Source organism: Micropterus dolomieu, linkage group LG23, assembly GCF_021292245.1.
Source record: "Micropterus dolomieu isolate WLL.071019.BEF.003 ecotype Adirondacks linkage group LG23, ASM2129224v1, whole genome shotgun sequence".
Lineage (NCBI taxonomy): Eukaryota > Metazoa > Chordata > Actinopteri > Centrarchiformes > Centrarchidae > Micropterus > Micropterus dolomieu.
This window is the reverse complement of record NC_060172.1, coordinates 18460257-18472421: the sequence shown is the minus strand read 5'-3', so window position 1 is coordinate 18472421 and position 12165 is coordinate 18460257. Positions and strand designations below refer to the sequence as shown.

The following is a 12165-nucleotide window of genomic DNA, read 5'->3' as shown; positions in this document are numbered from 1 at the left end:
GATGCTTTCAGGGAAACATGTTTTGTTACACATCCCCTATAGTGCCTGTGTAAGGATATGTCATGCTCAATAACACGTCGGCAGGCCAGATACTTTTCCATATGGGCCCACCAGTTAATGGTCAGTCACTTTAAGCACCCAGGTGAGGTCACCATGCTGCCCTAAACGTAAAGGACAGTATATACTGTGTTTGTGTCTCTCACCCTGCTGTACTGCTACCTGTGCGTGTTGCACAAGCCGTGTGGCATCCGTTCCCGTAGGTTTAAGATGTTTGACCACAGGGAACATGTTGACAACATCTTCCTCACTAAACACTGGCCTGTGTCGATACTCAAACACATACTCCTTCAACTGCACCTAAACAGACAAAAGGAAGAATGGAAAGTGATGCTTTTTAAAGCTGCACTAGATGACTTTGCACTTTGGCGGTCCCAAATGAATGCTGGAGATTATTTCAGTTTTAAAGGGCTTGTTGGATTTCAGCAACTCCTGTATCATATTGTCAGTCCTCAATTTATGCAGTAAGATGTCTGTCTTACAAATATGAACATACATTTTTTACCTTAATGAGCGTGACAAGTTGTGGCCAAAAAAGATTATCTGGAGCTGAATATTATCATCTGATTTTGGCTTCTGGTAGGGGTGAAAAGTAGTTTTTGCAGCAGGTTCAATCATTACCACCATTATTGCTGAGTCCAGCTTTCTACCAAAAGAGAACCTGCTGTTCAGAGGAACATTTTCTCTCTCTCTCTAGTCCTTATTGCTCACTTTGTTTGAGCCAAGAAAATATCCAGCCTATGAAACCTTGGTCAAATAAAGCAGTCTTTATTTATGTCTTATGTGGTAGGCATTAGCAGCTTTTTTAAAATTGCATCTCCAGATTTGATTTAATGATACAAAAGGTATGGTTTCCGCTAAAATTCCTGTGCAGCTTTAGACAGAATACATTACATTTCAGATATTATAGAGAGAAGCATGTTAGATGTCTGACCTGGATGCCCGTCTTGATGGCAATCTCTCTCAGCAGGGAGATCCTCTGAAGGTTGTGCTTTTCTATCACTTCATCTATACTTTCACTGAACACAGAGAAGACGACAGTGTAAAATCCCATTGCAAACAGACACACATAAACAGAAACATACACACCCCCACACACACCTGTCAATTGAGTAGTGGTAATAATCTCCAGCCTCAGTCCTGACCCTGCTCCACAGCTCAGTAGGGGTCAGTCTAGCCCACACACCATCTGTCAACGAGGAGACTCGACTCCCGTGGCTCCGTCGACGTCGGCTCCTGCGGCGAGGGAGTTGCTTTTCTGAGCAGGAGTCAGGGAAACAGGAGGAGGAGCTCAGGAGGCAGTTCAAAAAGTGACTGACAGCAGCGGAAAAAGCTGCAGGTTCGACGTCCTAGGAGAAAAGAAGTTACATGTTGATTTAAAGTAATGTAAGTTAGCAAAATGTTATTTTAATATTTTACTTGCACTTCACCTGTAGATAGGTCCTGAAGATGTGTTTTGCACTTCTGATGATGACTTCACTGATAGAAATTCTCTGAGGAAACATTTTGTCAGTTATTTGATGAGGGAGACTTTGGCATCCAGACAGACATTTCTGTGAAAAAGTGGAAAAAGTAGCAACGAGAAGAACTGCACACTATCAATTTTGTTTATAAATGATGTAGTATCGTATAGTATCTCTTCTGTCTTGAACAAAATGTAAGCACCTAGCATAGTAGAACTGCCAGTCATTTGGACATTTATGTTACTCAATCCTTCACCTAGAAAAGAATGTGATTCAAGAGATGTATTGGAAATCTTATCAACGTAAAAGTAAACTTAACAGAAAGAGGCAGACAGCTATGATGACTTTACACACGTGGTATGGTTAATAATATCTGTAGTAAGTACCTGTATGTGGCTGAGTCTCCCTCTCTCGTCCACCCTGTCCAACTCCCTCAGCAGGGTGCCCAAGTATCGTACGTTCACGCCCCGCTGGTGCAGCGCTGAGGTCAGGGTCGCTCCATCCATCGGCACTGCTGTGTGGTCGAGACAGTCCCTCAGCTACCACACACACACACACACACACACACACACACACAGGGTCCGCAGTAGAATTATAGATTTTGTAAACTTCACGCACTTGATAGACCAGAACATTATTGCTCCACAGAGGACTCACCACTGCTGGAATCTGATTGGACAGTAGAAAAGCTGCCGCGTCCCATAACAACTGTCTCTGCCTCTGAACCTCCTCAGCACACTCGGAGGAGAAACTAACACCTGCAGCAAAGACACAGATCAATCTTAGTCTGATGTGTTATTTATTTATATATATGACTGTGTCTGTGTGTGTGTGTGCGTGTACGTGCGTAAGTGTGTTCAATACCTGGAGAGCAAACATCAGGATTGAAGCGGATGTCAAAGCAAGAGTCACTGACTGATCCAACAGCCTCACAAGCTTCCTTGATCACATTTCTTCTCTGAAATTCTACAGAAGTAAAATATGAATGCATTATTAATTAATGTAATTAATTAATTAATTGACGTTGCACAATCAAACAATCCGTACTACTTTCGCTGGCCTCAATTATTAATTAATACTGAATATTTGCACATTTTGAGGGTATATTAACTGTGATGTAAGTTTATCAATAACCATTACAGTAAGAATTATTTTAAATTTAGCAGAATTAAATAATCTAAATGACTCTAAATTTGAGAAACTGAGGTCTGGTAATTTTTATCATATATATATGATCTTCATCAGCAGGTGAAGTTTGCCCATTAAGTTAACGTTGGTCAAATGTTTTTTTTTTTTCTTAAAAAAACGCTGAGGTTAAAAGTTAATTCACAGCTACTTCTCTTTGCAGTAACTCAATTTGTCCTGGTTTATCAACAGGTGTTATTTCAGCACCGGCTGTGGCTGTGTCTCCGGTTCTGGGCTCACAGACCAGCTCTTCACTCTGCTCCGTGGCTTTTTCATGTTCTTCCAGCTGTTTGAGCCCCTGGGACACCATCTTGACATAAAGTTCATACCTGCAACAGAAAATAAAAGATAAGAAGAATAAGATGCTATATGTCCAAAGATCAGTTCATCCTGCTAGTTTAATAGTTGCATGGTGGCTGAATTTGTCTCCTCTTCCTCACCTTTGCTGCACGAAGGCTTCTATCAGCTCTGGTCTCAGGCTGGCCAGGCTGTGATGATGTTTCTGGGGGTAACCAAAGCTCTGACACTCTTTCGGCGCCTCGCTCCTCTCCTCTGTCTCTGAGAGCTGGAAGTTAAGGTCGGGAGGGAAGGTGCGCAGAAGGTCCAAAATGTAGGGTCTTCCGTCATTACCCAGGATGCCTTTGGTCTCAATGCCAGAGCAAAGGTCCACAGGGCTGTTGCTGTGGTCGAGCACCTGGTGACGTTGGATTCTTAGTGGTTTACTAGTTTTATCCAGAAGCTCTAGGAACCTGGAAAATTGTTGAGAAAATTACAGGTCGCCTCATTACATGTTTAAATTTGTACTGGGTCAAGATCAAAATACCTAAAACATGAGACTTTTTTTTGTGGTTGTGTTTGTTACCTGGGGTGTGTAAATACAGTTTTCCCGTAGTCATTAGAGCCGTAGACTATACTCTGCTCCTGATTTTTCTCCAGTATCCCAGGAACAATCGTTTGGGCAATAACACGGATACCACGGTAATCCACTACAGCTGTTCCAAGTGTGTGAAGCCCCTCTATGTCGACAGATACATATGCCTGTAGCAGAGCAACATATATATTTTAAATTTTTAAGGCAAAAACATGAGGGGATTAGATTAGATATCCACACACTCATACCCTTACAATACACTGAATGCAATACTGTCCCTTCTGGAACAAACAGTGAATGCATCCCAAACACCTCACTACTCATGCAGGTATTGCTGTCAGGATCTCTACCTGTGCTCCTCTCAGGTCACAGATGGCAGCAGCATGAGCAGCAGTGTTGCCCCCTAGTGGGCGGTAGTGCTCAGCCATGTCGAACCCCAGGCTGAAGAAGATATTGTTCCAGATGAACATCTGCATATGAGGTGCCTCCCCTGGGTTTAACGGCATCACGTTACCGTCGATAATGGCTACAGCACCTCGTGTTGCAGCAGCAACAAAGTCACTGTTGGTCTGGATGGATGAATCTTGGTTAACACACGTTCTCTTCCCTTGATTTTAATAAAATCACATTAAGACATGTACCCTTGGAGACTGCTTCAGGGATTTAAACTGACTTTCAAAGCATTAAAAGGGAAGAGAGTTGGGAAAAAGATGTTAGGAAGTTGGTGGTCTCACCTTGAATATGCTCCTCTCTCTTTGCAGGCGCTCCTGGAGGGAGTTCCTGCTGAGTTCCCTGCATCCCTGCAGCTCCTCATTCCAGTCCCGACTCTGTGGTCATAACACACAACCTAAACATCAGCATCATCATCCCTATCTGTTAGCCTTAGATGCACCATGAACCTTTGTTTTTGTGTGTGTGCCTACATGCATGTGGCATAAGTTCTGTACTTTACTGCAATGTTATATTTCTCTGCATTTCCACATTTAGCCTGTTTCCCCTGTTTCATGTCTGCAACCTGCCCAGCTGTGTGCTCGTCCTGGCCCATACGACTGGTATGAGTCTCCTCCGCTCGGACACAGTCGAGGGTGTGGTCTTCATGACGGGCGATCCAGGTGAACACCTGGAAAGGTGCTGCGATCCGCTCATAAGGGTGTTGCTGGACTCTGGTTTACAGAAAATTTTTTTTTCCATTAGTGAGGTTTTATTGGGATGAAAGCTTTTCATATTCCTGTGTCTAGTACTATCAAGCCTCCTGTAAAGTCTAGACATTACTGTATTTCCATCTACATATTGGATTAATATGAAAATTTCACTTGTTCTTGTATTAGCATGATATTTCCAACTGATTACAGACAGTTTGCTCACCTCTTCTTCTGCAGGGCACTGAAGTTTTTTCTGAAAGCAGGGCTGACTTGATTCAGCAGCTCGACTAGAGAGTGGCAAAGGATCTTGGGAACTGCTGGCTTGGGGTTGAAGTTGAAGGCAGTTGACCTGTAGCAGTCAGAGTTTAGCACAAATTTACTCCAGGTAAGTTTCAACTGTCCTCATCATACATATCTGTGGCTTATTTACTGCTCTAAGGTCTGTGTTGCTCTAACAAGTACTTTGTTGTGGAACTTTGAGAGAAAAAATATAATATTTTCAGGCAGTTGCTATTAACAATTAGCTAACTGCTAACACCAGCATGCTCACAACTAACATGCTGAACTGATGGTGGTTGTACCAAATCTAATGGTTATTCATCCAGTAGTTGTCAAGATTGGATACATCGTCTGAGAACCACGAATGCCTGTACAAAATGTGGGCCTCAATTCATAAAGATAAGATATTTCTCTGGATAAGTGAAAGATTTGAGCTGCTGGTGCCTCTGGGGACCATGATTACAGAATTGCATGGCAATCTATCCAATAGTTGTTGAGATATTTGATTTTGCACAAAAGTAGTGGACCAACCAATATTGCCATCAGTAAAGTGATTCTGGTAGCACGGCTAAAAGCTCCTTAAATCTTCATAGCTTAGCAACCATGTAAATGGCCAAACAGTTGAACACTCACTGGTTGAGGTAGAAACCGCGTGTAGAAGATGTAATGTTGAGTTCTTTGTCTTCCATAGTCAGGACATTGAGGTACATTAAGTCCCCATGCATCTTCCTGTTTCCTGGAGGGGGGTTCCAGCTGCTCATGGTCAGAAGCCGCAGGCACTGTAATGGCTGTAATGATGTGTTTATAAAATTCCACTGTTGCTTCACTGTAACTGAATACATGTTTTGTTTAATATTATACATTTGACCAGTTATATCTGCCATCACAAAAGCTGATCTCTCACCTTCCCATCATCTCTGACCGGCTGCAGTGGAGTAAGTAACAGGTCCTTACACCCAGGGAGGACATATTCTGGAGGGCTGCAGTAAATAGACTCCTTTTCAGAAGCTCGCCTTATCCTCTTACTGTCACTGTCTGAAGGGATGAATATGGAGGTGAAATGGTTGAAGGATTACCGACAGAAATTCTCAGACAAAATCCAATGAGACGGCAAAATTACCCTGGTCTCCTCTGGTGTAAAAGGAAAGGTAAGACAGTGAGCTGCAGTTGACTCCGTTGTACGCATCTGCGGGGTCAAGGCTCCTCAGAAGATCCCGTACATGTCTGAGATGAAGACGAGCATCGCGCACTGAATAAGAATCTGCAACGAGATCAGAAACTATGCTTATCAAATGTTCAATTGTATTTTGAAGTGCAGGATGAATCTAAAGCTTTTTCTTGTTGCTATGATGCATTTCACGAAAGATGTTAAACAAATCAGTGACTCAAGTGGAGAAAGAACAAATCGTGTTATCATAATATCATATGATACCCAAATAACTTATCAAAATTAGTGGTATTGTGTGTATATAAAATTTCAGGCATAGCCTATGTAAACTCAAAGCATGGTGTTTTCCATGCAATCCAATATAATGAGCATATTTTATTCTTCTCACAGGTGATTTCACAAATGGCGATATCTAATTATTCCATATCACCCAGGGAAATTGAAAAATACCCATCTTTTAAAGGTTCATGTGTAATATTTCTGAGGATCTATCGACAGAAATGCAATATAAGATCCATAACTATGTTTTTAGTGGTGTGTGAAGACCTTACATAATAAACAATTATGTTTTTATTACCTTAGAATGAGTCATTTATATCTACATACACCACAGGTACCCCCTTCCATGGATGTTGCCACGTTGCACATCATGTTTCTACAGTAACTGAAAACGGACAAACAGCGCTACAGTGCACGTTTTGTTACTATGTTCTTGTTGTTCTACTTCTGGTAGAGCAGACTTGCAGTGCAGGCTTATCACTATGTTGAACACATACATTAGAAAAAGAAGAAGTAGTAATAAGATACTGCAGGGGTCGGCAAATAAATTTTGCATGAGAACAATATTTTCAACCATTATATAGTGGGTGAGAATAGAAGTCATAATATTAACTTGAACACACACACACACACACACACACACACACACACACACACACACACACACCTGCCACGATGTAATATTCAAAGCGACACACACACAGCGACCCACATGAAGCTGTCTTTTTATTTAAGTTAAAACGTTTGAACTTCACTCAGAATGTAAAGACAAATAAGCGGTATAAGCGGTGTTTTCTTTGGCTGTGGGTGCTGCAGCGGTCTGTGTGACAGTGGGACCAGATGGCTCTGTGAGCGGGCGGCTGGCCGGCCTCGTGAGCTCCTCCTGCGGGTTGGCGCAGGCTTCCCCCGCTGCCACTTGCGGAGCTCCTCAACTCCGAAAACTTTCAAGCACATTCGTATATTCGTATATTCGAAATCTTATTTATTTTATTTATTGATGAAATAACGTATGAAAATTGTAAAATATAAAACTTTCTGTTGATGGCCTCTGTCCGGCATGCGCTTTGATAATGCAGTGAATAGTGACGATTCTCTCTGACCAATCACCAGTCTGCTGTGTTTTCACGTCACATTTTAGTATGGCCTCAGCTGGCCTGGAACCTCGACGGAGGTGATACGAAAAAAATTACCTGGTAGCAGGTACAGGTACAACTTTTACGCAATGAAAAACCAAAGAAAGGCGAGTAGAGGCGAGTTGTGCTGGTACTGTGCAGTGGAAGAGGGGCTTTAATCTTACACACTGACCCTTTAAATGTTGTTTTTGGTCACTTTCACAACTAATCACTTGTGCACCTGTCTGAAGTTTGGATGAGAGTTCAACATTTTTCAGACTAAGAAGGGGCCCTCCTGTGACAACGTGTTACGGATGTGAGGTCTAATAAAACTGTAGTGATGCTGACAATGTTATACTCCAAAGTGAACGACACACACTTAATTATCACAAAAAGACAACTCAAAGAAGAAAGAAAAGGATGAAGCGGTTACCCTCCACCACCTTGATCACAACTCCGTCCTGGATGCCCTCGATGGAGCTCAGTTCTGCGAGGTTGTCAAGTGTGATGCCTCCCAGCTGGAGGGAATAGCATGTGCGGTGGCAGGTGATCTCGTGCTCCATCAGCACCTGATGCAGCTCTGCCACCAGCAGTTGGCCTGACACCTGAGAGTTTGGATTGGAGCGATTCAGAAAAACATGAAGATACAGTGAAGTGTTTCAGCAATGAAGAAAAAATTGACAGCTGCACAGCAGAACCTGAAGCTGAAAACTTTCTGTCCCAGGTGGTTGGATTCTGACAGTAAAGCCCATCTCTTGTAGATTGACTATGTCACGGATGCTAAGTTGCTCAGACTGCTCTGGGCAATCATCCTCAGGGTCTTCAATTTGACTTGGAGGCGCTGTTAACAACAGAAGAGAAAAAATAAGTGTGTGAAGATGAAACCCGGCTGCGTGACAAGGAGGATCATTTTCCCAGAATTTAAATTAAAAAGGGAAAAAAGACAACAAACTATTATTATATTTTAATGCAGGATAATCAGGTGATAATTAAATATATTTAAAAAAAAATTTCCTATCCTTAAATGGAAAATAAAGAAACCTCAAATTAAAAGCTTAAATGCAAAATCTTGCATTTAAAACATGTAATTGAAGAGGAAATGAAAACATAATTACAAATTGTGTTGGCGGTATGGTACATTTGGCTTTTCACTTTTCAAATTCATTTCACATTATAAATTTGTCATTTATATATCTATTTCTTGTTTCTTTTTAACATTTAATCATGGCCTTATTGTTCTGAGCACAAACATATAATAATAGCTCATAATGTTTTGCCATTTCCACTTTTAATTTTAAATTCTCAGTAAAATTCCCCTATAGTGCGTTGATCCACTGTACAAGCTGCGCGTAGAGGCCTTGAACATGTTTGAATACCCCATTACATAGACAAAAACACACTGTACAGAGAAAATACAAGCAAATATTAGCACAGTCAAATAAAACCACTTACCTTTGACACGTGCTGCTGCCATAAACAGCCTGTCAACTGAAAACAAGGTCATTTGCATTGTCTCAGCCCCTTCCTCTTCCTCCACCTGTGGCAGAATTGTCACCAAAACACGCTGCAGAAAAGTCTTGTTGTTGTCCTCTTCCCTCTTTAGTAGGTCCAAATTTTCCTGGCATTGAATATGATCTGGATTTAAAATTGCCTCATCTGCTGTCTGACCTGTGTGGTGGTTTGTTTTTGTGTGGCTAATGTTATGTTCAATTACATTCTGATCTGACACCACAGTCGCCTGTCCCATCTGGTAATTCCCACGATTACTCTGTTGTGACAGGTCCTCAGCAGGGTCAAAGGTCTCCACAGTCTCAGTGGTTTTGATGCTGGGTTTTGTCAGCTGAATGTACTTTTGTGACTCCACTGCAGCGATGTTCTCATCCATTTTGTTTATATTGTGTTCAGTCAGCATCACTGAGGTGCACTCTGACTTAAAGACATTGTCGTCAACTGTGTTTAACTCCTGTATTAGCTCTATATATTGTTCAGTTTGAAATGCATGCTTTGTTAAAGTCGCGGTCAGGTCCTCATGGATGTGAGTCTCTTTCAGTTTTTCCTGTTCAGCTTCCTCATCCACAGCCATCTCTTTTGTAGTGCCAGAATTTGTTATTGTGTTTACTCCTCTCTCCACAGTCACATTACAGATCACTGTTTGTGCCTGAACTTCTGCCTGTGACTCTGTCTGAGTCTGTACCCCCATATCAATCTGTGTTTCCACCTCAGTTTGTGTCTCAACCTCAGAATACCCCCTGTTTCTCCCCCTGTTGCTCCTCTCTTGTCCTCCATCTCCTGGCTCATCCACCCTCGCTCCCTCATCCTCCTCAGACACCAGCAGACACACCATCGGCTCCACCAGAGTCACGTCCTCTCCCAGGTTGCTGCTCAGGATGATGTCCGGAAACAGGAAGTGCTCTGGTTCGAGGGCTGGGTTTGTCACACCGGTGGAGACAGTTAACAGATCGTCCTCCATGTCGTCCGTCAAGCTCGGCGAGTCAGGATCACTCTCCTCGCTAGATAGCAGAGGGGATCTTTCTGCCTCACCCTTGGCCCGTGCATCTTTACACTTAAAGTAGTTTGACAGTGTGTGACAGCACTGGACTATGTTTCCCATGGTGCCTTTGTGCACAAAACAGCAATACAACTGTGCAAGTGGACTAAAGGAGAAAAAACGACAGTGTTTATACAGGTTAAGTGACAATAACCTTAAGAAACTGAAAGGTAACTACTATTGATTACAAATAGGTTTTATTTTTGCAACTGCCTTACTTGGAAGTAACAATGAAAGTGAGAGCAAATGATCCCTCATTTCACAGAACAAACAAACTATTTTAAGTATGGTAGGTCAAAGCTGAACCAAATTGTAAACTGTGTGGACTTTCTCTTCCAAATAAGTTTGACTAACCTGGGAGTTTCTATACAACATGAATGATCATCTGACTCATGGTCTGACTGCGTCCGCTTGTTGCCCCGGTAGGACCTATTGTTGCTGCTTTTTCAGATCTTAGCAATTATGTGGTGGATAGAATGATAATCAGAACAGATATAATTTCCAAATAAAACCCATACAACAAGAAAACCCAAGATGTCATAAACTATAGTTTACTAGCAGCTGAAAATCTTGTTTTGCTGACCTCCAGTGGTTTAACCTCCCAGCTTGCTGCAGTGATGTGGTTAGTAGTACAATGTGAAATCACTGTTAGGTGTGGTTACAGGTGCAATAGATCAAAACTTCAGACCAGTCAGAGGTGAAATTGAACCAAAACTTTCTTCAAGAAACTTTGCTTTTCCTCTTGCTGTTAAAGTTTTAAATGCACGATTAGTTTGAAAGAAGCTGCTGAGTGTAAACTGCTAAAGGCTTTGTCACTTTCACATGTGTGTGTCTGTTTGTGTGTGTGGCATGTGTGAATACAAGCAGCTAAGAGCCTTAGCCAACAGCTAATGACAGGAAGATTATGAAGTGTTTTGCAGTGGTGTCACCTTACAGTGGAAAGGATTGGAAAACCTTGGAGACTAAATCTCATCAGATGAACTGATGGAATGATGTCGGATATGTGGGATCCTGGAACACAGACGAAATGGTGCACTGAGTACAATTTTAGTGTTAAAAAATACCTTTAAAATACAGTTTGGCTACATAAAATAGTCTAAATCAAAACAGCAGAATATCCTAAATAGACTCAGTTTTAATGTCTTGAATCCTAATTATTAATAATAATAATATTTATTTACATAGCACCTAAACCGTGAAGTGCTTTATGCTACAGCCAGTGCAGAGAAGCTAAAACCGGAGTGATGTGTTCTCTCATTCCAGTTTTTGTTAAAACTCTTGCTGCTGCATTTTGTATTAGTTGTAGCCTATTAATACATTTTTTGGGTGCACAAGTAAATACGGCATTACTATAGTCCAATCGTGAAAAAACAAAAGCATGTAACAACTTTTTGGCATCTTCCAATGTGAGGGTCTAACTCTGGCAATGTTTATTAAATGAAAAAATGCAACCTTTGTAATACAACTCAAGAGTTTTTTTTATTATAAAAGTAACACCTTATTCAAGCTCCCAAGGACACAAATGTACAGCAGATGCGTGTATCTTATAACAACAGAAGAATAAAACAGCATCAATATCACATTAGTGTAACAAATCTATGGGCCCTACCAGCCAGTGTAGAGAGAGCGAGAGTCTGCCAGTCTTTGTCATCTTCTCCAGACTCCTCTGGTGTTCATTCTGCTGAAATCAGAGAGCTGAGGTTCCCAGGCTCAGGCTGGCTCCCCTGTCGTTGCTGCAAAATGTTACACAAACCGTGTGTCTGCCCTTCATGGGTAGAGAGGAGCTGAGAGAGAGAGAGAGCGAGCATGTAGGCCCTCATTTCACACATATGCACACACATGCACACTCACACCAGTACCCATCCAAGTCCACAAGAGGGCAACCTCCCTGCCGATGTAACTTCCTGTTTCCACACTTGCTCACCCTGCACTCTCTATCAACCTTGAATGTGATGTGAGATAGATAGATAGATATAAATATATATATATGGCACCTCTTCACATTTTTGTTGTGAAAACACAACACAAGGCATAACAGCACAACCCGTCCCAAAACACAAA

The 12165-nt window shown here is 41.8% G+C and overlaps 1 protein-coding gene across 8 annotated transcripts in view; it reads right to left on the bottom strand.

Annotated features, from left to right (window-relative positions):
* Positions 1-12165, bottom strand: part of LOC123962611 (clustered mitochondria protein homolog) — a 30734-nt gene that overhangs the window by 5427 nt on the left and 13142 nt on the right. For 3 of the 8 annotated variants that reach the window (XM_046038771.1, XM_046038774.1, XM_046038777.1), the window contains 23 exons: positions 11714-11888; positions 11039-11115; positions 10459-10556; positions 9009-10210; positions 8255-8397; positions 7990-8161; positions 6118-6258; positions 5902-6032; positions 5631-5785; positions 4942-5067; positions 4592-4739; positions 4311-4403; positions 3927-4145; positions 3568-3743; positions 3146-3454; positions 2913-3034; positions 2385-2486; positions 2178-2278; positions 1907-2059; positions 1488-1550; positions 1159-1406; positions 992-1076; positions 204-357 (listed from right to left, as the gene is read on the bottom strand). In XM_046038771.1, the coding sequence (XP_045894727.1) occupies positions 204-357; positions 992-1076; positions 1159-1406; positions 1488-1550; positions 1907-2059; positions 2178-2278; positions 2385-2486; positions 2913-3034; positions 3146-3454; positions 3568-3743; positions 3927-4145; positions 4311-4403; positions 4592-4739; positions 4942-5067; positions 5631-5785; positions 5902-6032; positions 6118-6258; positions 7990-8161; positions 8255-8397; positions 9009-10167 (4000 nt within the window). In that variant the 5' untranslated portion in view covers positions 10168-10210; positions 10459-10556; positions 11039-11115; positions 11714-11888. The other 5 variants (XM_046038776.1, XM_046038772.1, XM_046038775.1 and 2 more) reach the window with 5 other exon arrangements.